The sequence below is a fragment of the Semicossyphus pulcher genome, unplaced genomic scaffold (assembly GCF_022749685.1).
Source record: "Semicossyphus pulcher isolate SPU_LCO1_2020_fin unplaced genomic scaffold, fSemPul1.0.p SCAF_9, whole genome shotgun sequence".
NCBI lineage: Eukaryota > Metazoa > Chordata > Actinopteri > Labriformes > Labridae > Semicossyphus > Semicossyphus pulcher.
The window spans coordinates 15,585,345-15,613,012 of NW_027211770.1; the positions used below are offsets into that span (position 1 = coordinate 15,585,345).

The 27,668-nt window shown below is 43.4% G+C and overlaps 1 protein-coding gene across 2 annotated transcripts in view; it reads right to left on the reverse strand.

The window, feature by feature from the left end:
* ptprub (protein tyrosine phosphatase receptor type Ub) overlaps positions 1–27,668 on the reverse strand; it is a 167,057-nt gene that overhangs the window by 38,653 nt on the left and 100,736 nt on the right. For both annotated transcript variants that reach the window (XM_069657127.1, XM_069657126.1), the window contains exons 6-12: positions 23,503–23,677; positions 19,588–19,881; positions 12,784–13,101; positions 10,429–10,538; positions 7,005–7,206; positions 5,382–5,484; positions 4,554–4,827 (exon numbers count right to left, since the gene is read on the reverse strand). In XM_069657127.1, the coding sequence (XP_069513228.1) occupies positions 4,554–4,827; positions 5,382–5,484; positions 7,005–7,206; positions 10,429–10,538; positions 12,784–13,101; positions 19,588–19,881; positions 23,503–23,677 (1,476 nt within the window). The remainder of the gene's footprint in view (positions 1–4,553; positions 4,828–5,381; positions 5,485–7,004; positions 7,207–10,428; positions 10,539–12,783; positions 13,102–19,587; positions 19,882–23,502; positions 23,678–27,668) is intronic.

Genomic DNA, 27,668 nt, shown 5'->3' on the forward strand with positions numbered 1-27,668 from the left:
TCTGCAGCTCAGTTCACTCTGTGCTCTGATGTGGTATCAGACGGACTTCTCTTAGATTAGTGATGGAAAACGAGGAAATGCCGAGTTTTTTATTTTGCACCGAGCAACAAAAAAGTAGCAGGTTGACGTGTTTCACTTAATTTGCCTCACTGTTGCACGTCCTGCGATGTGACTATTGCACATGCGCACATCGCAATCGCAGCCCTAATAGTCCCCAGCGTGTTTTAGCATTCTGGTTTGCATTTGATAATAAGCAGTAAACACAGGATACAGCTGGGGCTGATGGGAACATCATCCTTTTTAGAGGTACTTGCTCATAAACCAAAGTCCTGGGAACATGCACTCAAACCACAAATGTTAACCTTGTTGTTGCACTAGAGGAACTGTATTAATGTCAGTGTTGTGACCAAGAAAGTCTAAAGTCATTTGGTCCAAGTCTAAAGCACGTCTCGAGTCATTTTTTCTTGGGCAAGTCAAGTCAAGTCCCAAGTCAAGTCTTTTTTTCCACCCAAGATGCAGCACTCTTACCTGTAGTATCCGGTCTTTATAAAGAGAAAAGACAAGGTATTAGTAGTCCGTCTAATAATGATATTATTGGCCAATTGATATAACGAGTTCAAAAAGTAAGACAATGAATTGTATCTGTATTATCTTGGCTCAGACGCAGCCATGATGATGGTCTGGTCTGAGACCGTATTTAGTAGTAATGAGTACGACTGATGAGGCTTCTCCTTGGGGGAAAATCATCAGGCAGCTGGGAGCTTGATGTTGCGTGTTGCCATAGCGAGGAGTTTGACTGACAGCCAGTCATCCAATCATGACAATCACATACCGGGGAGCTTTTTGAGTCGTCCAATCATGACTCCCAGTTTGCGCTGCGTACATACCTGATAGTTAGACAGAAACTTGACAACATTGAATGTTATCATTTCATATTTAACATTCAAACTTATGAACACACATCATCAGAGTCATCATGCCTCAAATCGAGTCTCAAGTCATTAACTTGCAAGTCCAAGTCGAGTCTCAAGTCATTTATTTTTCATCAAAACAGTGACTCGAGTCGACTCACGTCCAAGTAACCAAGTCTCAAGTTCACATCTCTGATTAATATCACCAGTGAAAGTATGATTCGTCCTCTGGGCAGCTGGGTTACAAAAAACCCTGCTGCCCAGAGGACCAATCATACAGTTCACAAGTTAGTAGTTTTTAAGATGCTTCAGACACTTTAGAGGTGGGTGAAAAGCACGATGTCTCGCCGAAGCATTGCTTTTTGTATGAGCTACTCTGATCTTAGCAGCTTATTATTTATTGGTTTCAATCGATGATCAATATTCACATTGTTTAAAGTTGCATCCCTGCCTTGCTCCTTCTATGTGTGCCTGGAAACGCTGACTTGTGACTTTGCGCCGACTCAATTACAGGAAATATTTTCCATCAAAAAAAGGCTGATTCATCTGAAGCAGCCTCCTCTTACTGAACGCTCAATCACGACAAGCTTTGGTAAATTAAAACAGAGTACTTTTACATCCATTTACTGCAGATAACATCTTGTGATGTATAGAATTCCATTCTGTAACACGCACGTCTCGTTCATTGTGTGCAGCCTCAGCAGAAGAGTTAATTGGCGAGCTCACCATCGCGGGACTCGCATCACACGTCTGGCTGTGCTGCGGCGGTCACGCCAGAGGGGCTGCCGCTTCCTGGAAGATCTACATACAAAACACAAACGCCAACATGCAACACCGGGGCAGCGCGGCACACACTCGAGGTTCGAAAGTGTTTGTGTGTGCGTGTGTGTGAAGCTGGGGATAAAGTGTGGATGTTATAGATGATTATGCGATGGCCTCAGAGCTACAGAGTATCCACAGTCTTTCAAGTACCTCTTTAGATGAATCAATCACAACAATTAGAGAGGCCTGACAGCCACTCTGCGGGTAATTAGCATGGGTAAATGCCAAATATTATGGGTGTCTTATACTGTGCAAACTAGTCCCATGGCGGCCACTGTTGTAGAGGACTGGGTGCAGTGTTTCCCCTCTACAAAGACATTCAACACAAACAGACCACACACAAACCCGGATTTAACACACTAAACTATTAAATGATAAAAAAAGCAAGGGGACTATTTTGTGTGTATTTTAATGAGGTGTTCAGTCTGCTCACACCATAGACAACTGTGTCCCTCCTCCTATAGGCAGAAAGCCTTATCAGCGTTTGTTCTATCCCAATAAATATGCAACTGTTTTCTGATGTTTCTTTCCAAAGGTAGAACGCCTTTCACTGCCAGCTACCCTTTTAGTTCAAGAAGAGGTACAGTGTTTTTTTTTTCCTCTTCCAAAAATGAGTCGGCACAAGGTAATTATGCTTCCCTCGTTTGTACACAGTCCAAGAACCACTATAAAAATATCCCACAGTACATGCATAAGCTGGATGTATTCATGCCTGTGTACAAAAGCACATTTACAATGCTAAAATTCTCTTTCTGGCTTCATTTCGGTGACAGAGTGAGCAGTGTGCTAAAATGTAAAAAAGGCCTGAGAGGCATAATTGCACACGGAGAAAGCAGGAAGACAGAATGCAAAAAGGGTAATACAAAATATATTTTGCAGAAGCCGAACCTTTGGAGAGCGGACAGGCTGCAGGAGCCGAGCGCTCACATCTGCTTTGTGGTTTTAATAGACTTTTGCATTTACACTGGGATGTGACGGCTGACAAAAGACTGTGAAATGCAAAAAAAAAAACTGTTATGTTAATAATAACATTAACAGGGAGAAGAAGGCATCAGTGTCATAATGTAGTATTTGTGAGAGCTCAAATTGCTGCGATGTTCTGCTCTTTTATTTGATCGTCTTTCATGTAATTAGCACTTTTTCGGCTACAGGCCTCGTGTCTCGGTACATGTTGCCATAACCCTGCTGCGACATGTCATCTCTGCCCTGCTGTTGACTGGTTTTATGCCCGGAAACTCGCCGGCCCTCGGCTGTGCTGCTCTGATTGAATTGAGCTGAAATCATCAGCTTTAGCTGACATCCTGAGTTAAAACCTCCATGAAAAACAACTTCTTGAAGAGGAAACATCATGCCCACAACAAAGATTATGCATCGACGAAAGTCTGTGTCTGAAACACTGACACTTGAATAAAGCGGAGTCAGTAATTATGAGTTTGCAGCAGTACGCTTTGTTGAAAATCAAGTCCTCGCATCACTTGTTTGTTCCTTCAAGAGGAATTGTTTCAGTCCTGCAGCAGCGACGCAGGACTCCTGCCCAGATCTCGACAGTGACTGCGACTGTATTTCCAGGCGAAGGCAAAGGCAGCGAGGTTTGAAAGACTGGGGACAGTGTTGGCAGTGGGATTTGGCACCGCGCTCCACTCATTGTAGGTCATGGGTGCTGGCCCCCTGCCAGGCAAAACAAAACCTAATCCCATCCGCCGGTAAAGCCAGGCCTCCCCTGTCTAATCCCGTGCTTAGTAGCCTGGTTGTGTAGAGTGCTCACACTGCAGTCCCTCCGTGTGTTTCTCCACCGGGCTGGAAAAAGATGCTACCACCCAGCTCTGTTCATGGGACTTTAAATGACATGACCACAAAGTAACCACTAACAGGACCGAACAGAAGAGTCGCTCAGCTCACAGGTATTTACTCTGAGTTGATGATCACAGAAGGCTGCGTTACCTACAGCAACATGCCTCAGCTTGGTTTCCAGTCTGTGAATATTAAAGCAGCAACTCTCTACCTCTGATCATCTGCACCTGGGCCCAATTATCCCTAAGTAATTGCCTCACCCAGGTAGCAGCTCTTCCTGTAATGGAATTTGGAAAGGTAATGTGATGTCCGCTGGGTGTGAGTGGAGACTGGAGGGCTTCGATGAAACGGATGGAGACACAGCAGTGTGAGAGAACGCGCTGCTTCTCGACTAACAAGGTCTACAACAAAGGTTCATAAGGGGCTATGTTGTGTGGACACAAGTGTAGACATGTTCAAGCCTGGTTACATTGAACTACCTTTCAAAGATACTCATGGTGGCTATGGTGCTTAAACACAGAGCGGAGGCGGTAAGGACAGCAATGAAAGGAGCATTGTGTGAGGGACATTAAGTTACAGGACAAAGAAGAAAGGAGCAGGACAGACTTGGAGAAGAAAAGAAAGTATAAGACGAGTGAAGTGAAGTACGTTATTGACTCTGAGTAATTCCAGCTAATCACGGCTTTGCTAGAAGTAAGTAAAGCATGCAAGTAATTCCCTGCTTCAGACATGCTTTGTTTGCAAAGAATCAAAGCGCTTGGATATAAGCATACATCATTTCCAAGTACTGCCAGCTCAATACGCTTTCATCCAACAAACTCTCACCCCGCACAAATACTCTTTCAAGGGTTGTGAGCCCAGACAAAGCCAACTGTCCTACAGCGTCAACCACAGCATTAGCAAATACAGATACTAATTACCCGCACTCATCACTGGCTCAGAATTATTCAGAGCACTAATGTCTACAACAAGTCGATGAAGTGCTGCCAGATCTGTTCCTTCGCGGCTGGGGATGTTACAATCACTCACCCCTCTGAAGTTGCTCATCGCCTGGAAGTAGACAAGGTAGCTTTTGCGTGGGTCCAAAGGGCTGTTCCAGTAGCCGTTGTAAGTGTGGTTGTCGCCCACGGTGAAGGGGCTGGCCTCCGGGAGGCTGCTGGGCGGCAGCTCGGCTGTGTAGTAGTGCGGCGTGCCTCGAGCCTGCGCCTCGCCGTGAGACATGGGCAGCGGGAAACACTCCTGAAGCCCCAGCTCTCTTTTCACCTTCTTCCCCGTCTCCTCTTCAATCACCACCTGGTACGTGCTGGAAAAAGGATGTGCACCTTTAATAACCCATGTTTAGTATTAAAGTGATAACCTCGAAGATTTTAATTTGAATAAATGTCTGTTCTATCGTCACTAACTTTTGAGTCACCAGCTATCGCTGAATGAGGTAACACAATATAGATTGAGCCTATGGCCCACTGATGAAAGCCTTTGCATTTGCAGTATTACAGACTGGGTATCTGTGGCGACATGCGTCACAAGCTGCGCCCAGTTAGGGAGAATTTTCCATCACCCAGCAGTGGTTGGTCCGCCAGAGAGGGTAGGCGGAGCTAAGCGGCTGCTTTTCCGGTCTCTGCAAGTGTTGCGAGTAAACAGTAATCTACTATGGCTGAACAAACAAAGAAAAGATCGATGACTACAGATACAACTTCAAAAATAAGTGAAAATCCAATTTGACGCTCAGATGAAGGAAAGCGACCGTCAGCAAGGAGTTACAACCGTGACTAAGGGAGACAACCGAAGACGTCTGGCTAGATTGTACTGTATCTTTAAGAATAATTCTTACATGTAGATAAAGGATGATTTACTAACCTGACAGGAGCCCCTCTGCCTTGGGCGGGGCGCAGCAGGACAGTGATGGTGCTCTCTGTTTCACTCAGTGGGGATGGCATGTCTCCGTAATCAAATGTAGGAGCTGAAAACAGAAACACTATTATATGTCCAGAATAATGAAAGCACATACATGTACAGAAACACCCATTGCCTCACCTAGGGTTCAATGAGGCCACTTTAATTTAGTTAAAACAGTCTCCTTCCACATTAATATATTCATCCCCTCAATCTCAGACCTTTTAGAGCGATCCCAGTCTTTGCATAAATAGCTAACAGTGCTAACATAACTGACACCCTTATCGTCATATTCAGGACGCTGTTTGAACTTCCTTTCTAGTTGTCTTGGATACAAGTCCAATTAAAAGTCACGGGCGTGAGGCTAAATTAAGTGGGATTCTCATTTGAAAGGATTTGGTTAAAGTCGTGCTCCTCCCGGCGACGACGTGCCGGCACATTTCTCTTTAATAATAGCTGTCAATTAGTGCTGGGAAAGAGAGCCCACTGCTCAGGTGCAATTAATGATTATCATATTAAATAGCGCTTGCTAAAACCTTAGCTTAAAAGGGCTGACATCATTAAAGGGAATGTTGCATGTGCTTTTGTTGACATTAAAGGTCTGTTGTGGTTTGTAGAACTAAAAGAGGGTTTGACGCCTGCTGCCAGATAGACTCTCTTTGAAGGATGGTTGTGTATCAGCCACAGCGGCGCACTCGCCTGAGTGTGTGTGTGTGCGTGCGAATGAAGAGATGTGTGTAGCTGGATACTCTGCGGTGGGTATTGCTCGGAGATGCTGACAGTAGTAGCTGTTGAAGGTGTTCAGTGTTTGCTAGCTGTCAGAGCAGATTTGAGAGACGCTCAGCGTAAGTGAATGTTCTGCACCGTGGGCCAGTGGAGGAGGTTGAGGATGATCTGCAAAGACTTTTGGACTCTATCTGCGGTCTGGCTCTGTGCCAACGCTCTGCCTGACGCACAGCCAGTAAGCAGTGATTGTGCACTAAATCTATAATTAAACAAAGCTGGTCGCTCTGTAAAGAGATAGGGGGCAGAAGGAGTGAGAGAGAGTGAATGTGTGAGCAAACAGGGTGGGAGTGGCCGTGTTGTGGGTTCCTAAGAGGGGTAATCCCATCCCTTAACAGGCGCAAATGCATCATTAAAAGAAAATAGAAACACCGAGGCTGGATTTCTATCACCAGTAATAAGCTCTGAGACTCTCAGAGGTGACATCCTGGTCCCAGGAATGTACTGCATCTTTCTTTACACACAACACACCGCAGTGTCCCCTCTGTGGTGTTTCTCTGCTTCCTGCGACTTAATTTATGTCCCGAGGACTGCGAGATGACAGTGTGTCGGTAGTTTGGAGAGGCAACAGAAAATAGCTCTTGCACTGTGGGAGCAGCAGTTTTGCCTCGGAGAGAAAAGAAAAGATGGCGAGGTCAAAAGAGAGAAAACTTGGATCCTAATTATAGCTCGCCGTGGGGTGAAGTCTGCTGTTGTACCTGTGTGTGAGAGGCAGTGACGGCACAGACAGAGGATACCTGACAATTTGAGCTTTCACACTCCGTTAGGAGCACCGGATGCTTGTTCGGTGAGTGTTCCTGATACCTGAGATGTTGGTGGTGATTTCAGTGAGGGCCGTCTGACCGAAGCCCTTAGCTGTGCGGGCTCGAACCGAGATGAGGTAAGTTGTTCCAGGGTGGAGGTTGGAGAACATGTGGTAGGTCTCGTTCTTCAGCTTGGACACGGTTCTTCTCGGTCCCGGGACATTGATGCCTGGATCGGACGACTCGATGCTCTGGTAACTGATCTGTTACAGGGTAAAAAAAGAGGATGGTCTTAGTGTAATATACTAACATTCAGAGGCACATTGTCACTGATTTTATGAGTCATTATTGTGGCTGAAGTCAAATTCCAAGAGATTCATTTCCAAGTTTAGTACCGATCAGCAGAGGTCATTAACTGAGAGCACAAACGGCTCTGTCATAATTAGTAATTTTGATGTTTGATTGATACGATTCAACTAAGCCAGGAATAAATCAGCTCCTCTACACAGCGTGTTAATTTCTCTTATAGTTTTAGATGAATAGGACTTGATTGGCATTGGCTCTCATAAGAAAAGGTCACAGAGGGAGCCAAGAGTTTTTTAAAAAGTACTGCGAGTGGAAAATCATTTTCTGACTAAGTAATGCATTATGAAGGCCATGGACTGAGGACGCCTCACAGTAAAAAGTAAATTAAAGTGTTGAAATCAATATTGCTAAGTGTTTATGAGTTCAATTAAAGTTCGTTAACTCTCAAAAATGACTGTGCCTAAGTGTCCTTTAAAAGTGAAAGTAAGTTTTTCCTCAAGAGGTGATTTGCCTCGCCGGCACTGCACTCTCATGAGAGTTTCCACTTATACTCTTAGGAATAGTGGAGAGCTGAATGAGCCGACCTTACTGCAATCAGACAAGGTTGAGCGTATTAGGATATACATTAGAGCTGCAAGACATCGACTCCATTGAAGGAAGGACGCTCGTATGCATGTGCACACCACACACACACTGAAGATGCCACTCAGGCCCAACCGAAGGCTTTGCTGATTATCATAAGAAGGGCTTAATGCCTGCTCATGCCTCCTTAGTGTGAAGATAGAATTATGAGCCATCCTGTTAACTAAACACAGACGGACCTCTGTGTTTCCTCCACAAAGGCGGACATAAAAGATGTCCAACAGAGCACAGAGCTGAGAGGAGGGCTTGCAAGACAGCGCGGCGGCCGATGGGCTCAGGCAGAGTGGTCAACGGTTTAATCTGAGAGAAATGAAGAGGATTTCTTCAGCTCTGTATACGGCTTTCTGCCTCCGCCGAGGGAGATCAACACACCACAGAGAAAAAAATCCTGTGCAGCCTTCGCTTTATATGTCAAACCGCAAATCCTATTTAATAATATCCTTGAGAGGACAATCGCAAGAGAGGCCAAGGGAAGAAGGCTCGGAGAAAGGTAGGAAGGCCTACTGATAGCTTACCACAGGCTGAGAGTGTACAGTTAATCCAAAATCATTATCCTGTTAAATGTGAGGCCTACAGCACATCAGTGAGCTATCCATTAATGACACAGGGCTCTTTTTTAATGGCACAAACCAGCGTTGCGTGCTAGGCCATGTGCATGAGGTCAGCGAGAGCGATCCAAGCATGTAAGCAAAGCTCGCCATGCGTAAAAAGGTTGGGTGAAGAAGAATAAGTGGTTTGGTGATTGAGCACATATCTGTATCGTGCCAACAGTGTGGCCCTTAAGGAAAAATGCTCATGTAATGAAGAGGAAAGTATTTTTCTTCACTGGGAATGAAAATACCAAAAGAACAGGCACATTTCAACTCCAGGAAAACGCTACAACTTTTAAGAGATGATTGAGAAACTGTGAAAACTGAAGTTGATGCAAAAATCTGACCACAAGGTCCGATTAGCATCTGTTGTGGAGCTTTGTGTCATATCACACATCTTCCTCAGCAGATGGAGTTTGCATCGTTGTCAACCGCAGATGTTCGAACTTCATCGTTCTGTGCACCTAATGAGCTTCACATTAATGGTGGCTTAAAAGTTGAGATTCATTTTTGTTTAAACCAAACAATAAAAATTAGAGCTTCTACTCAACCCCTTCTCCTAACCATAGCTTAGCAACAGAGGCTAACAACAGCAGGTCTGTCTAGCTTAAGATGGCTCCTCATTTTAAGCAGCTTGCATTGTAGAGGCTGAGTACATTTACATTTTTCTACCCTTTCCAAAGCCAAAAATATAATGGGAAGTCTGAGGAAAGGATTATACAGAAAGTTAGTGAGTTTATCTGCTCCAACCAAAGCTGCAAAGCTAGTGCTAATGCACGTCTGGCTAGCTCTACCTACAGTCACTTTACCAGCATTTATCCCAGCAGCCTTGGAAGCAGCTGAATCTGAATGCTCATGTTTTATTTGCTCAAGCAGATGCAGCTGGTTCCCCTAATGTTCAGACAAAGCTCATTCTGACCTGATTCCAGTTGGGATGATCACAACAATTCATCTAATGTGGGGTTTAAGTGCCGCCAAGGCATTTTTGTAAACAAATAAGATGGCTGCCGCTGATGTGAAACATTTTGAATCATTTGCAACTGCATTGGCATTAACAAGCTGGACGGTAGATTGCATTACAAACAAATGGGATGTAATGGATACTAACTCAAATCCTGCCAAACATCTGTTTATTTGTTCAACTAGAAGTGATGAATTTGGTGTTGGGACTAGTTACCAAGGCAGTCTACCAATTTCCACAAGTTTCATGGCTTGAAATAGCTGTAGTGTCCAAAGGCATTTTGTTCTGCAATCCTGATAAAGCCTGTTGGAAATCGAATAGAAAAAACTACAAGGTTTTACACTAATTAGCATTTTAGAACAGGTCTGGTAAGCAAAAATAAGCTATCAAAGAAAAAGTGTTTAATTTGCTCCTAAACTAAAGTTAGCCTTAACCAACATAAGCCTAAACTAACGTTAGCCAACTGTTAGCCTTAACCAACTTAAGCCTAATCTAACAGCCTTAACCAACATAAGCCTAAACTAACGTTAGTCCTAACCAATGTTAGCCTTAACTAAAGTTAGCCTTAACCAACATAAGCCTTAACTAACGTTAGCCAACTGTTAACCTTAACCAACTTAAGCCTAATCTAACAGCCTTAACCAACGTTAGCCTAAACTAACGTTAGCCTTAACAAACTTAAGCCTAAACTAACGTTAGCCTTAACCAATTTAAGCCTAAACTAACATTAGCCTAAACCAACGTAAGCCTAAGCTAATGTTAGCTGCTTTGTCCTGTTAGTTATGCATAAGGGTGGGGAAAAGTAACCATTAAAGCTAGGAATCAGTCCTCATCCTGAAAGCCTTTTCTTTTGTACTGTTAATCTGTGAGCAACAAAGCATAAATCTAACATCTGTTTAGCTCATCCATTATGTAAGCTAAGCAAACATTTAAGCTAAGAACACAAAGGGTTTTATAAGTGAGCGTCAGTGTCTCTCTGGGCTTACCTCATATTGTGTAATGAGGCCATTGGGCTCGACAGGCTCCTCCCATTTCAGAAAGATCATGTCATCCAGCGGGGTGAAGGTGAGCGACTCTGGTGCAATGCCTCCAGGAACTATAAGAAATTGTCAGAACAAACATTTGTCGGGAAAATTGAAGTGCTAATCCCACAGTGAGCCTCTGCTGTCAACATCACAGGAGTGAATGTCACAGCGGCTCAGAACAATGCACCACATGAGACAGCCTGAGAGCAGCACACAGAGAACATCAGATAAGGACACATTTAATTTATGAACTGCATCACTTATGTAACCACAACATAGACGGGAGAATGAAAAATATGAAGAATATGAAGAATATTAAAATTTGATATCAATCTTCAGTCAAAGTTGAAAATGTATTGATGAAATTGTCAGACGCTTGCTGGTAAACTTGTTTTTGAGTGGCAGTGAGAGGACTGTGAATGCCTGAACATTCGATATGACAGTGAGTTAAGAGTTTTTTGGGCCATTCTGTTGCAGCTCGGTCCCTATAGTCTGTGTGAGCGCTGCACAGAGAAAGACTGTTATGTGAGATTCATGCCTGAGGCTACAGCAAGCCAGCCAAACAGCTGAGTCGACTGTTATTTTTCAATTGAGTTAGTACTGAGGACAAAGCTGCTTATTAAGGCTTTTTGGAAAAAGCACTGATAATTGACATATATACTGTATGTATATATACATGTATTCATCTTCAACTACTTTAGAGAAAAACTCTCACTGCCTCTTTATCGCTTTTTTCTCTCTCTGAATATATCACTTTCAGAAAAATCTTGTTTGTTTTGATTTTTTCATGGCAGAATTGATTTCTCCCTCAGCCGGCATGCAGACGATGTGCTACAGCACAAAGGAATAATAGGAGATAAGAAATAAGCACAAAATCCTATCTCTGGGCTGCCAGAGTCTTAGATATAATGTTTTTCTTTTATGTTACTTTCATCGGAAAGTCAAAAGGATCTTTTGTAATGCTGATTCAGCCGCAGTCAGATGGTCACACTCCCTGTGTAACTCTGTTAGAGGAAGACAGAGGAGCAGGCACAAGTGTTAGAAGTGTTCTCTACATAGAAAAAGTGACTGATACATGAATTTGTATATTTTAACCACATTTTGTGGACTTGATTTATGTTGGAATACACCTAAAAACATGATAACCCTGGATCTCTTTAAATAAAAGTGTGCAGACGGGGCATTTTGTAAGACAATTCACAACCAACATCGCTGAACATTATGACATTATTTAAAATTTTACAATTTAGTTCTTAGTAATTTAACAGTGATTAACAGTTTTTGTTTTACAAAATGAGATAGTAGGTGACAGCAAAAAGCAAACTTAACACTCTTTATCACAAAGATGAAAATACAAAGGTATCTGCTTATTGTTAGCTTGCTAGTATTACGCAAGGGATAATGTATAGAGAGCAGGTTGTTATCGCCGAACTGAACCTCGACAGGGTGAGCACCTGAAGGTGAGACAAAACCTGCTTATTACACGGCTTTTTACTTACAAAATCAATGGAAATTATTTTATTCATTTAAAAATTATTATCTTTCTGTTTTTAGTTAAAAATAATTTGTTACACTCACGGTGAGAGCTGCGTCCATGGCAGCGGTTAACTTTGTATTCTTAAAATGAGCTAACCTAGCTGCTTTCACTCACATTAAATGGAAACATTTCCACTGACGGTGAAGTAAGACACGGTGAACGGGACTGAAAGAAGCAGCACTGTCAGAGTCTGTTGACATTTTCTTTTCCATTCACCGTCTTTAAACACAGCCGAATCCCGTACTGTGTTCTATTTAATGTTGACTTCATGTGCCGTGTTCAGCTTTGTAGATCTCTCTGTCTCTACAGTTTTTGCTTGTTTTTACCTTTATTGCTTTCTCTCTGCTGTTTTGTCCCTTTTCTTTTTTTTTTCAAATTTACTGGACTTCTTTCGGAGAATTTATATGATTACCGTTAGTCCTCTGGATTGTTTGATAAGAGCCGGATCCCTAGCAACAGTCTGTTCTTCTTAACAACGGTCTGTTATCAAGAAATAGCACACCTCGGAATGTGGTAATTAACCAATCAGAATCAAGTATTTAACACAGCCGTGTAATAATGAAGTATACTCAATGTTTGTTGAAACTGTTAACAGGAGTTGATTTAGGATAATTTGGGGTTTCTTTTTTCTTATATATCTATGATGATATTAAACTTTCAGTTAAGTGAATATTTATGTTCAGCTGATACTTGCTTTCAAATAAAACTTTGTTACATTTCACTTTTTCTTTCCTCTGTGTCTATACTTTCTATTTCTGTGACCTCCTCCAGAGACTTACTGTCCTCCTCGGTCTGGAAGGTGACCTCCCTGCCCTCTTTCTTCCCCTCCGGGTTGGCCAGTGACAGTCGGACATGGATGCCGTGGTAGGGTGGCAGATCACGCAGCGTGAAGCGTGAGGCGTTGTGTTCCACTGCCAGGCACTCGCGCACCGTGGTGTTGTGGCCTCCACCGCCTCCCGCCGTGGTGTAGCGGTAGCACAGGGACACTGAGTAGGTGTGGCACCGTGTCAGGTTGAACGCCAAATTTTCCCACTGCAGGGACAACTGCCTGGGCTGGATGTCTGTGGCGGTAAGGCTCCGCAATGCACGCATCGGCTCTGAGGGGAGGGGGAAAGAGTGAAGAAGAAACAGAAAGAGAATATTGAGTAATAAAATAGCGACAAAAACAAGCAATGTCATTTAAAAAGTCCTGAGGGCACAAAAAGGACTTTATCATAAAATAATTTGTGCAGAGGACTTAGCAAATGACATCGTGTCCCAGGACTACCCTGGCACTTTCTTACTTCCACTCCTCCTACATGCGGCCATTTTGCCCCATCACAACATGGAGGTCAACATTTTGCTGCCAGCACATCCCACCCACATCCCCCATGGCGGAGCAGGAACTCATGCCAATTGCGCTAATTAATGGGACAGGCTGCGGGTTGCTGTCGCACTCCCACCAGTCCAAGCCTCGTGTCACTGAGAAAATTGACTATCCAGTAGTTCTACTTCTTTGCCCTCAGGTTTGAATCCACACACAAAAACTCCAGAGCCGTACAAGGGCACTCACTTCCGCTGGTCATTTTTACTGCTGGGTCACCGCGATGGCCTGCTGCATATTTTTAGAAGGCACCGAGTTAATTCTGGTCACTGCCGGGGTTAACCCTGACTTTCACTGACTCAGACCAAAGAACAACAGCTCTGTCTGTGATATCCAAATGTAATGGCTGGCTGAAAGATACAGAGAGCCTCTATACGCCGAGGCACAGTGCAGCCAGTGTTCAGGAGGACGTCCGAATAAACCGAAGAGAGGCTGAGTGAAGCCAAGGACATCCTCACCATCAATGGGGGCATTTATCAGCGGCCATTATTAACACAATCAATGCCTTTTTGTCAAGCAATATGCTCCATAATGTATTATATCGCTTTATTCTTTTAATAGGGCATGTTGAGTAATGGGCCGGGGAGGCAGGGAATGACAGCAGAGATATGGGGTACAGGGAGAGATCAGTGGAGTTTGAGGTTACTAGTCAAGGTCTTCATTCGTTCACTGGCTCACACACTCAGTGGGATTCTCTCCGCAGCTCAGATTAGTGCAGCGAACTTAAATAAGGCTGCTAATGCATCACTGAGCAGCGGCTCACGAACTAAAACAAGAATTATTGAAGAAAATGGATTTGAAAGGTGCTCTGCGGTTGTGCAAGGACACTCTTACATACACACATTAGCTGTTTAAAGTAATTACCCATCCTTATGTCTTCATCACTCCCTTTTTATCTCTTTTCTCCTCTCTCTCTCCATCTTGCACGTTTTAACAGCTATAACTTAACATGCTAACATTAAGCACAGCATGCCTAAGCCAGACGCTCTTATTACTGCCTGTGTAAGACCAATCTTTTAAAGTGAAATTTTCTGACACTTTCAATTTACACTGAAGGCCTCTGCAGTCGCCAGCCTTCTCTTTTAATTTGCCGTCTGGCATCTCATGCTAGATGGAAATATGACCGGGGCATTGATCTGAACCTCCAGACTAATGCGGCGGCAGATAAATGGGTGGGCACAGTAATCGCAAAGTAGTAGACTGCACCCAGCAAGAAATTTTAATGTCCCATTGTTCAGTGTGACTGAGGATTGTCTTAATGGTGCAATTGATAGTCTGCACAGTCTGAGAGCTAAATAAAGAGAGGCATTTAACCGCTGAGTTGATGAAAGGGCCGCCAAAGAGGCCACAGTGTGCTCATTGTGGCTTTTCTCAAAGTGGACATTTGTGCCAGCCCCTTCCCCTTGCCTCGTCTTATTTGTCAGTCTGCCACGAGCACCCACCCATTCTCCTGCACCCTGTGGCGTGAAAGCTGCAGCCATCCCAACATGGCCTAAAGCCCAGAGCACCATGTTGATCCTCGGAGATTGGAAGTCAGAGTGGATGTGACAGGTTCTGGTTTGTTATCGCCCCAAAAACTGTGACATGGGACGGCAGCAGGACAGAGCAGAGCTGCTTTAGATGGCATGCATGCTTGGACAGGATCTGGACTGACTTTGTCAGAGGGGAAAACCTCATTTGTACGGACATGCAGGCCTGTACCCGAGTGCAAGCAAAAACGCAAGCACGGACAGATCCAAACACCCCAAACGTGAACACATAGGGGACTCTGGCTCAGAATGGAGGACGTGATGAACGACATGCCAAAATAGGCAAATCACTTGTGCTCCTAATGCGGCTAATTTTAGTCATGCTCCAGTGTTGTCCCCCGCTAACAGAGCAGGAGCATCATGAGCAGAGCTTTCCAGAAGGTTCAGTGACCCAGCAGCAGGCGGAAGCCCATTAACGTAGTTTGGGGACCACCTGCAGTACAAATGCTCGCCTCTCCTCTGTGATTTACTTGAGGGGCTTCAAGCTGTGCTAATGCACCGTGCTGATAATCACAGCAATGGCTCATCAAGCACACCTGGATGGCCATCAGAGCCAGGCGGAGACCATGTTCACATTCACGGCCATTAGTTTTACAGCACTCGGCCCTGTGAGGAGGTGTGTGCGCACGGGGTAGCCGGCTAGCCGACGTGTTTGTGAGGGAGGGGGATAGTCAGCACGACCGTGGAAGAGTGAGATTAGTCACGGTGGAAAGACACGGCTTCTGGAGGGGAAATTCACTTTTCCTTCTGAGTACAGGGAGGGTCCAAATATCCTGTCTGTTCCCTGCATAGTTACCACCTCCTTGAAATCAACACAACAACCCCAACAATGTCTCCTTCTTACACTTAATCAGGCCAACAGCAAAGGAGGGCAGGCAGGACTCAGGGGTGGAATGCAGGGTCGGGAGGGGAGGTGTAGACCAGATGGTTGGAGGTGGGGTCAGGAGAGCTCTCCTGATTAGACTCTCCTACGCATTCAAGAAGGTGAGACACACCAGGTGGAGGTTTCCACTGCTGCAGCTCACTGTAAACTGCACAGTAATACATCAACACACCCAGGTAAGAGCTCAGATCGAGCCACGCAGGTGCAGCTCCAACTCTGAGACACACAGCAGCCCAGGGGCAGAGTACGACACAGACACACTGGCAAAATTAATTTCACCTATACTTCCCGTGTATTGAACTAGTGCTGCATCTAAATGCCCTGTTTAACAGCTCAGCAAACACCGCAGTATTACTTATCCCACACATGGTTGAACAAGCTAATGTCACAGTGGTTGAAATGTAAATACATCATTAAAGGCTGAGTTTAGCGACTTTCACAAACACCGATACCAGCTACTGCGAAAGCAATTTCCGTACGCCGCGGATCCTCTCTCGCTTCACCTCTCACACATTCACTCGTTTCATTTTTCCCTTTCATTCTTTATCCTCTCTTCCACACACACACACACTCCCACACCGCAGCCTCCTTTCTCTTGCCATCGACTCTTTTTTTTTTTACTTCTTTATTGTGAATTTTCTGTGTCTCTTGAGTTGGGTCGCGCAGTGCAGGGATTGGTGAGCTCAGTCATGGTGTCTGATGAATGGGGGGTGTCTGTGGCTGTTGGGAGAGGAGAGGAGCTTTAATATGTCATTGGAGAGGGGGGACCGGGGAGCTTCTGCTGGAGCCGGGGAGGGGTATATGTGAGGGATGGTGTGTGGCAGGAAGAGACCATTGGGCATAGAAAGAGTGATGACCATGGAAGACACGAATCCACAGACCGCCTTTGGGTAACACAAAGCTCTCCATTTTATGTCACTGCTGTGCATACATTGCAGATGCAGCGGGCGGTAATGACTGCCCGCATCTCTGTGTGCATCTGTATCAAAACAACTCTCTTTGTGCTTTTTTTTCCTGTATAAAAAAGTAAGCACGGGTGTGGCCCGCTGGTGTTCTGCTCCTCTCCCTGGGTGTTCTGTCTGCACGGTGACAGATGACAGGGGTGCACAGATTCAAGCAGTGCAAAGTGTGTAATTGGAAAAAAACAGTGATGAAATCTGAAATCTGCATTTCTCTGCTATGTAGTTCTAAGTGGAATGACCTTTTTACGTGATGATTAGAAATACAAACAAAGAGGAAGCAGAAAGCTGCCTAACAGAGCTGAAACAATTAGTCTTTTATTAAATGAGTTTAGCGACAGAGAATTAATTATAATGAATCTATTTTGATAATCAAACAAAAAGGAAACATCTTGGCTGATTCAGGGTTGTCAGATGTGAGGATTTGTTGCTTCTTTCCAGCTTTTAAGCGTGTTTTTTTTCCTGTTTCTTTACAGCTCTGACATGAAAACAAAATATCTTTGAGATGTAGACAAAACAAGACATGTGAGGGTGTCATCTCGTTCTTTTAACAAAAGTTAAAAAGACATTTTTCTGACCGAACAACTAAGAAAACATTGTAGTCAACAATGAAATAAATTGTTAGTCTACAGTGATTGCTATGTCTCCTCCACTGTCACCTACAAATGCGTGTCTATTTATTGCGCTTGCCAAATAACATTTCCATCCTCTTCATTAGATACCACAGTAATGTGCTTTAGGCTAACTACTGCAGTCAGCCAGCTGTTATCTTTTATATAACCGTCAAACCAATATCGCCACGCTCGCAGCGAGAAACTCTCTATCCTCAGCTCCAGAGTTGAGAGCCAGCAGTGATAGCAAATGTCCCCTCTCTTGTGAGATAAGTGTATGCGGTGACGGAGTCAGAACTTGTCTATCAGCTGCTTTCTGATTGAATTTCAGCAGATTATCGTGACAGATGAGGCCCCGTAATTTAAGACTCTCTGAAGTTATATTGTTTGGCTGCTGGGCATCAGGACTTTGAGCTTTGGAGCTTTTATGTGATTAATTAATTTGATGCAAGGAGGACATATTATCTATAGGTATTACTTTAATATAGATAGTATACTTAAGCTTATACAATTACAGAGCAGGATCGTTAATCTCTATTTACAGACGTGGGACCGGTGTCAGAAGCATTCTGGTTTCTGTTTGTACTCCGAGTAGTATTGACCAATCACGTATCAGTAAGCTCGAATGTATGCAGGAAAAACAGGCCTATGGAGAGCAAAAAGGGTGGGAGGCAATCCGGCGTAATGCAATCCCGGCTCCCGCTGACGGGCATCAAAGAAATAAGTTCTGAGACGTCCTATCTCAACTTCAACTGCATTCTCGCTTCTCATGTTGCTCGTCACACTCACAGAATATATAAAAAGATGGAAGACTACTGTCCGACAACTGAAGCCAAAACATTTCGAGCACCCCCTGCTGACTGGCTGCAGTATAGCTCATAAAGCCCGCCTCCTCCATGTTAACAGATGGGACATGAGTCAAACTATAAAATCAAAATACACATCAAATAATTGTTTCTCAAACATGGTTTCTGTCATTACAGTTAGTTCTTATCATGCTGATTTACGTCCAAGTGTTGTCTGACAAGTTTATTTTTAATTAGTTATTTGATGCTGTCAAAATGATGATTGACAGCTCTGCTGACCAATCCGGCTCCTGCAGCCGATCTGTTCTGGATTAGCAGGGAGGAGGAGGAACGACGAGAGGAGACGTAACTAAAACAATCACTACAGTTATTGAAGTTTATGTATCTGTGAACGTCTGCTTCAGACCAACACTAGAAGCTGTTCTACTGTTATATACGCCAACATACGTCCCCGGTAAGTTAAGTGTGTGTTTTGGTTAGCAGAAGTGGCTACAGCGGCTCCACCTGCAGATCTTTACTGTGCAGTTCCATTGACATCACGAGTGCATGTTGGCAGCGCCCATCACGGTGGTATTTTGGCTTCAGTTTTGTACAATGAGAGCAGATGGAGACTCTTCATCCATCTTTATGCAGTCCTTGGTCAGATTGTATAGAGCAGCGCATGGAAAAGGAAGTCCTTTGTAGCTAACTGCTGGCTACACCAGAAGGCCTGAAAAGTTGGCCATGGCTTCCAGAGGCTGACGGGTTCAGAGATTGAGGTTGCATTAAAGCAGCTCCATGCATGAGGTTTCTACTTAAAGGTGCTCAACACACTGTATTCCATTATCCAGGGCTCTGGGTCGCTGCGTCGCCTTAACAGTGCACACTGTAATTCCCCTAAGCATTACACGTTACATAACGCGTCCTTTCCGAGGACTGTCTCTGCCCTAACACAAAACCCCTATGGGAACAAAGTGAAGAGACTGCTGTAGCCTACATCTACAAAACATGACTACACACTACAAGATTCAGAGAGAGGCACTAATTCCTGGCATGGAAACGAAGTAAGTGTTAAGGTAAACAATACTCCATGATTCAGCTGAAAACAAACAACATATGGATAAAAGCTGGGAGGTGGGCGAGTGTTTACAGCTTTCATCGCAGCAGCAGCAGCGACTGGCCAGTGAATAGCAGCTTTTAGTGGCAATAGCACCTTTATGTTTAGAGTCAGGCGTTAAAACACACCACTCTGTTGTATGAATGAGTGTAGATGATGATGATAGCTTTGATTGTGTTACACTTATCTCAACCTACACTCTTTTGGATTACATAACCTGGACTCAAATAATGCGTTATTGGTTCCCTGCCTGAGGGTCGTAAGATAGAGGGGTTAAAAGTAAAGACAAACTTTCCTGTTATGCAAAACTTTGTTCAGTTTTTTTCAGAATCTCACCTGCACACTTTGTCCTGCTCACAAGAGGCGGTCCAGGTGGGCCAGTTCCACCTTCTCCAGGCCGAGTCAGCAGCACGCTGATGTGGTACTCCGTGTCTGGATCCAGGTGCCACAGCTTATAGGTAACCATGTTGACTCCGTGCACCTCTGACCACGGAGACTGGCTGGCGCGGTACTCAATCTCCTTCCTGATAATGGGGCCATCTCCCAGGATAGAGTTGGTGTTGAGCTGGATGATCAGGTAAGTGGAGCCGGCGCGCAGCAGCTGGGGCGGCGCGATGGGGGATGGAGGTACTGTGAGAGGAAATGAAAAGCAGGGTTTATGTTTTCCTCTTCCTACACATGTCTGTGAAAGCAGTTGCTGGAAGCCACTTACTACCTCTGCACATATCAGGGAGGTAAGGTTGTGGTATTCATTTTATTAATTAGCTGTATCCAAACAGATTTCTCATTACATTAAAGCCCACTGGGTCTTAAATGAGTCCCTGGAGGCTGCAAGATGTGAGCAGGTCAAACTGTGTTCAAATAGCAGATTAGTCAGGGCTATTAAGAAGGCATTTACAGCCTTGCATACATTTGAGCATTGAGTGAAGAAACAGCTGTGCATGCAGTGCATTGACTGTGTATGATCTTTGTAACTGAAGGATTAGGTGCTCTTTCTCTCTAACTGAGTGTGCTGTCCTCAGAGGCGGCCACCAATGATGAAAGAGGAGACTCTGCATCACTCTCGGTAAAGATTGCCAAACCAAAGATTAATTCCAGAGCCCATCGGTCAAATGTCACTTACTGGCAGATCCAAGCGACTGAACAATTACACGGGCAGCAGTGTGAGGGAGGGAAGGGAATGCAAAAGAAATGAGGACAAAGCCTGAGAAAAGATCAGAGTTAGATCTGTGGCTGTGACTAATCCTTCATTCCCGCAGAGGCGCCGCTGTCTTTTATGGCCCTCCTCTCTGTGGGCTTTCAACTTAACCAGCACCTCACCTCCACTCTGCAGTGCTTCCCTCCGCCTGGACTTAGCCTGAAGCGGCTCATCATCTGCATCCATAATTCAAGGTTAATTTAGGTTACAGTGGGGCCAAAGATAACAACTCGATTAAATTCTCAGCGTCAGAGTTTTTCTCTTCATTAAGTTTGTTTATTTTACAATGTTTTAGTTCTAAGAATATTATAAGTCTTCTTTTTCCTTTGTTTCCTCTGCATTCAGAGTTATTCTCAAACTAAACAGCTCTCTCAGAGCGACTTTCTGTTTAATTAGGGATTTCCCTGTACTGAGATTTATGCTTAAACAAGCTGCAGATCCCTGAAAACACATCTTCAAATGTGCTCAGGATCAAAATACAACAACTATGGGGCCACAACAAAAGCCAGAGGCACATCATACCTCAAGGAGAGAGATATAATATTTTATTCATTAATTGGACGTATTGCTGTCCTCTGGGGCAATACGGGGCTTCATCATGTTTCCTGCATGGTATCTACAACATAGAAATGACTGGATCCAACTCATTAAGGGGATGATTAGACGTTTCTCAGTGGAGCAGAAGGGGGAGAGGGATTTATGAAAGTCTCGTTAAAGACTCGTTCCCTGCTCCTGTGAAATAGATTACAGAGCTACAGCCAGTTGACTTGAACATGACTTACAGCCGGCCATCACATCGACTCGAGGCGCAGAATGAGCTTTGCCAAAAAAACCCCATCTTTGTCCTCATTATAAAAAAAGAAGCAAAGCAACAACCATGCAGATAAAATAATACTTATTTTCTGACAGTGAGAGCACACTAAATGGGATTTCATGGCCTTCTATGAGCGCATTCAGTGACTCCTCATTTACTGGCAACTGCTGGTGAGAGGGTTTAGTAATATGTTGGCAAAGTAGGCTCCATTTTCGTACTGTAGCAATCGACCTCTATCACAATACTAAACTGAATCCTTGCTTTATATAAATCAAAGGGATTCACTTCATGCTTTAACATAACAAGACTAAGAGTAAACAGCCATGCTAGCTGCTCTGTGAGGCTGTCACAGGCACAGCAAAATGCTAACAGCAATATGCTAACACTGATGCTTAGTAGGTATAATGTTTACCATGTTTATCGTCTAAATTTAGCATGTTAGCATGCTATTACTAATGTACTTCATATGAATGTGTCATTTAGCCTAAATAAGAGGGATCTGCTTCTTTATAAAACAAGACTAAAAGTAAGCAGGCATGCTAGTGATTCCTTGAGGCTGACATAGTAGCGCAAAAAATGCTAACACCAGCATGCTAACAATGATTCTTAACAGGTTATCATGTTCGTCATCAAAGTTTAGCATGTTTGTATGCTAGCATTAACTTGCGTCATATGAATGTTTTATATAATAAAGAGGGATGTTTTTCATGCTTTCACAAATAAAAAGTAAAAGAATAAGAATCGCTCTGCGAGGCTGCCACAGGCACGGCAAAATGCTAACAACAGCACGCTAAAACTGACGCCAAGCAGGTTAAATTTTTATCAAATATCATCTAAGTATAGCTTGTAAGCATGCTTACATTAACTTGCTTTTATAAATGTTTCAAAATACCGAAGGGATTTACTTCCTGCTTTAAAAAAGGGTAAGAGTAACAGCTATGCTATCTTTGTGAAGCTGTCTCAGGCACAGCAAAATGCCAATACTAACATGCTAACGCTGATGCTAAGCAGATATAACGTTTACAATGTTAACCATCTAAGTTTAGTGTGTTAGCATACTTGAATTAACTTGCTTTATACGAATTTAAATAAAAGGGGAATTACTTGATACTTAACAAAACAAGACTTAAAGTAAATAGCCATGTTTGGCTCTGTGAGGCTATCACAGGCATAGCAAGATGCTAACATCAGCATGCTAACACTAATGCTAAGGAGATATAGTTTTACCTTGTTCACATTTGAAGTCTGGCGTGTTAGCATGCCAACATTGAGGCCTACTTATTAGCACTAAACACAAAGTAGGCTACAGCTAGCATTTAGAAATGTCATTAGTTCAGCAGATATTTGGTCATAAAACAAGACAATGGACAAACAGAATTTTTGACCTGATCAGAGTGCGGGATAACCAAAGTATCTAGGATTTATCCTCCAGAGTCACGGCATTTTCATGGCAATCCTTCATAAAGTTGTCGAGATATTTTAGTCTGGACCTAAAAGATGGACAGACCAACAAACTGACAACTGACCACCATATTGCCGTATTGTTAATAATAATTAATCCTCTCTTTTGCCCTTGCATCAGTCCTTTAAATAACATAAGAAAAGGACGAGCATACAGTAGAGGAATCTTTCACATCCTTTCTTTCCCCCTCTCGTCTTCCATTCGCTCAAGGCTGGAGATTGTTATGCCATCAAACCATCCCACAGCCATGTCATTACTATGCTGTCAAAGCAGTGTCAGGCTGGGGGGTTGAAGTGAGTAATGGGAGTGAGGTCACCATCTGTGGTACATGATATGACAGGGTCCGCAGGAGTCCAAGTCAAGTGAGCAGCTTTTTGACAGAGAGCTGAAGAGCTGAGTATGGCAGCCTGTTTGACAACTGCAGCTCAGAAAACAACACATGACAGCGAGATAGTGGTTTGCCGTTCGCACTGCCTTCATGTGTGGAGGAACCTAAAATTTGTGATAAATGCTTTCTATTCATCAATTTGAAAAAGGTGTCTGTGATTTCCACCATCATGAACAAATGATGTCCTATGGGTTATTTAAAATGTGTCCACACTCAACGCCATCACAGCTCGTTAGGATCAATTTCATTTTTAGCTCTCATTTAAATCACACGCAGTAATCCACTGTGACCAACAAGAGCAGGAATTTTACATCAACAGCAGGCACACTGACGGTTGGGAAGAAAGTATCAAAAGAGAACAAAAAGATGAGAGAAAAGAGAGTGTTTACCTTTGACTACGAGTTCAGCAAAGTTTGAGACCCCGGAGCCCCTCGGGGACTGAGTGACACAGCGGTAAAGGTCTTGATCTGTTCGCTGGACGCTGTCTAGCTGGAAGGATACCACAAAGCGCCAGTGACTCAAGTGCTTGACTGAAGCCGCTGTGTAAATGTCCCCATTGTGTCTCTGGAAGGCAGAAAAGGACAGGGTCAGAGAAAACAGGACGGGTCATCGTGTTCCTTTCTCTCTCACACAAACACAGGTACATGTCATCTCATACAGTGTTTGATGTGAAAAAGCCACAAACACACACACTCACAGGCCACTGATTCAAATACACACAGTCATAAAAAAAGAAAGGTTGAAGCAGCAGAGGCAAAAAATATCTTGACTGTTACTGTAGTTCCTGGTATGAGTTAAGCTTTCCAACCCTGGATTCTACAATTCCCATAATGCAATGCCATTTTACCTTTTTATTAGACCATCCACTGCCTGGTAAATGTCTTTAAAACTCCATGCTCCAGTTTGTAATAAAGCTGCTACATATAGTATACTTTATAAGACAAACTGTTGTTATAGAGGAGACGCACACAACATGTACATTAAACTGACAAATTTAAAAGTAGTTTATTGATTAAAGGGGGGGTATTATGCTCATTTTCAAGCTTCATATTTCACTCTGTGATACTTGTGGAGTAGCTTAGCATAATTTACAAACTTGAGGCCATTGTTAAGTCTCTGCCTGAAACGAATCAGTCAGCTCTGCCCCTTTAACAAACCCTGTCCCTACGAGCCCACTTTCTTCTGATTGGCCAGCTCTCCTGCTGAGGCTTCACTTTGTGACGTCACAAGGTGCAGCCTGTAGAAAAAAACTGTGTAAAACCTGGCGTTCACAGCAGACTGAGCTGAGGAGCCTGGGGATTACTCCAACTTTTACTTTTACCTACAGATTTGAAACTTCACCCACATTTAGTATGAACATCCAACATTGTAACATTATATATATGTCTTAAAATGTGAAACAGCTTAATACCCCCTCTTTAACTGAAACAGTTTCCGATCAAATATTGTAATGTGGTTCCTGGATTTTAAAGGAAAATTACAATACAACTGAAACCACTCGCTACTGACAGACATTCTGGTGTGATATGAATAGACCCAGCTATGCTCCTACACTTGGCCAAGACATGGTTATATCATGGTCCATATGTTGCCCGTGTTCATGCCTGGACTGCCTGTGGACCAAAATGCAGCGCTGTATTCACAACGAGAGTGAGTGGGCTGTGTGGATCTTCACTTGGCTTCAATTTTGCTCTGAGAGATGTTGAGCCCGTCAAGTAAAACTACCTGGAGATTTGGGGCCAAAACAAGAATGAATACTAACAGCATGGATCCTTATGTTTATTGTTAGAGGGTATTCATGCTATGGATTTATGCGCACAAAGTTTTACAAAGAAAAAATAAACTTTTTTATAACACTAGTCCCCAGAAATGTGTTTTATGTGAGGGTGAATATCTGTATGTAGTTACTTTATGATTGTATTTCTATTGATCCTACATCCTGTATTTCTTTCCTTAATATTCCTACTTCATCTTTCCATCCTTTCTCCCCCTTTCTGTTAAAGCATTCTTGTTTTTAATACTGTGATCATATTAGGTTTGTTGTTGTATTACATAGTAAGAATATAAGTAATAAGAAGTAATTTTGCACGCCCCATAAATTCATGTATTTTTCATTTAAGGGTTGCATACACCGTCCAACCTCCCCCATTAACACACACACACACACACACACACCCTCATTACCTACAGTGGTCGTTGTAAGCAGTTATTGCCCAGTGAACTCCTGAGACACAAAGCTAATAACGTAACAAACACGCCTAAATGATGCTATCTGGGTCAGTTTTTATTAGAGCTGTGTCATTTTAAAAAAGGAGGATTCTCCAATTGTGTGCAATTTAATTAGAACGACAGAACCATTTCTCTGATGTAATCACACAATATGACAATCAGACATGCTTTAATAAAAACAAATGCAATCTTGTTAAAATAATAGTGATTAAGGGGGTAATACATGTCATGAGTGTTGTCTCTTAATGAAGCCCATCTACAACCTCTGTCTTCCTCAGTGTGCAGTGTTATTGAACCAAAACATTCAGTGCTCAGCACTTCGAATGGGGAGGCAGATGGGCTTTAATGCATTAAGGTTTAATCAGTTTGGAAAAAAGGCTAATGGACGAAAAGCAGCATGTTGACTTTGTGTTTTGGTGTAAAACAAAATAAAGCAGAAGCAGCGGTTGAGAGGCTACTGCTTGTTTTAGTATAAAGAAGAAGCTCTCAGCAGGAACAGAACATAAACAAAAGTGGGTTGGGGCTGAAAGTGAGAAACAGAGGGAGGGAGTGATCGTGAGTTCGGCTCATATGAATGTTGCATGATGCACCTTGCTGTTGCACCGTTAGAGGCATTTCTCACATTGTTACACATCATTAAAACCACAAGCGTCAACGCCACGTAGCCTCAACACAACTCATTGAATCCGACAGGTTTTTCTCATGTTTTCAGGCCATTCTCTTTGTGTGAAACGGTGGAAGTTATACTTGAAACTCATCCCTTTCATCTGCCAGTTTTTATACAGCATCATGTGCGCAAGCAAGGACTAGCAGGGAGGCCTTTGGTTTGAGCTCGGCTTCTGTCCTACTTCTGATTCGGGCCTTCAAAAAACCCACAGACCACACAAACCTCACGCAGGGCCTTTGCAAACAAACACATAAACACACACCCGCTGATTAGGGTTAAGCAGGCAACAAATCTTGTGACCGCAAGAAAGAAAAAGTCTCAATTATGCATACACTCCTACATCCTCTGTGTATATTTCATTTTCATTGCCTAGCCTGTGGATTGCAGAAAGCAGGGGTAAATCAGGATAAATCGAATAAGCTCGAGATCACTTCATGTAACGTAAACAATCTGGCGTTAGCTAATTGGCGAGGAAGCGACAAAACGGTCTGTTAATCTGGTGGGCGTGTGCAGCCAAGACTGTGCTGCAGCTGGTACGGCAGAAACTATGAAGACAAAAGGGCACGACGACAGAAAACTACAGTGATGTGAGTTCATATGGACAAGACAGCTCAGACAGACACGTGTGCAGCAGAAGGAGCGGACAGATGACAGTAAAAGGTAGAGGAGAGGCTTTCCAGCGGCCTGGAGAACTCATTACAGCCGGCGCCTGCGTGGTTGTGCCAGCTAATTACCAGAAGCATTTGTCTTCATCCTTGTGTTGTGACCAAATGGGAGGTTTGATAAAGCGTGCAGAGCGGTGGGAGTGAGGAGGCTTCAATTACATAAATCACACATCTCCCGGTTTCAAACAATACAGTAGGTTTGCCTAAGGTCAACCATGATTAACACTGGCTGGCTGTAGTGGGAGGTAAGATGTTGGCAAAGTAGTGAGTGTGTGGCTGCGCATTGTAATCGCAGCATGAGGAGAAAAAAAAAGAGCCCTACAGCACAGTGATGTTTGGTCCTTTAATCAGGGCTACATAAAGAGGGGGGTCTTAAGTCCCTTGGTTATTCCCAGCTGAGGTAAGGACTGTATGGCCTGCCTGACCTTCACAGAACAAGTCATTCGAGATGAAAAGACGGCTATCTAAAGCGCAGCTCATGATCTGAATACAAACAGGAGGCAGTGAAGAAAGCAGAGAACACTGTGATCTTTTAAGCAGTGTAACTTTTCAAAGGCAGCGAAGTGAGGAGGCGCCAAGGCCTTCATGGCCTTCACAGCATGAGAACTCCCTCTACTATCTTTATTTAACTACAAACACGTCTGAGACACTTAATGACACGCAAGCAGAATAGACCTTGTTGCAATGATTATATAAGATAACACTCGCCTCACCTAACAACGCAGTTAAACATTAACTCTGAATAAAGAGTTCAACTAAATGATTAACATGAAGCATCGTAAAAGGTATCAGTGATCAGTGAAGGACTACAAAGAGATACAATACTACAACAAAGGGACAATAAGTGACAACAAAGAGATACAAAACTACAACAAAGGGACAATAAGCGACTACAAAGAGATACAAAACTACAACAAAAGGACAATAAGTGAGTACAAAGAGATACAAAACTACAACAAAAGGACAATAAGTGAGTACAAAGAGATACAAACCT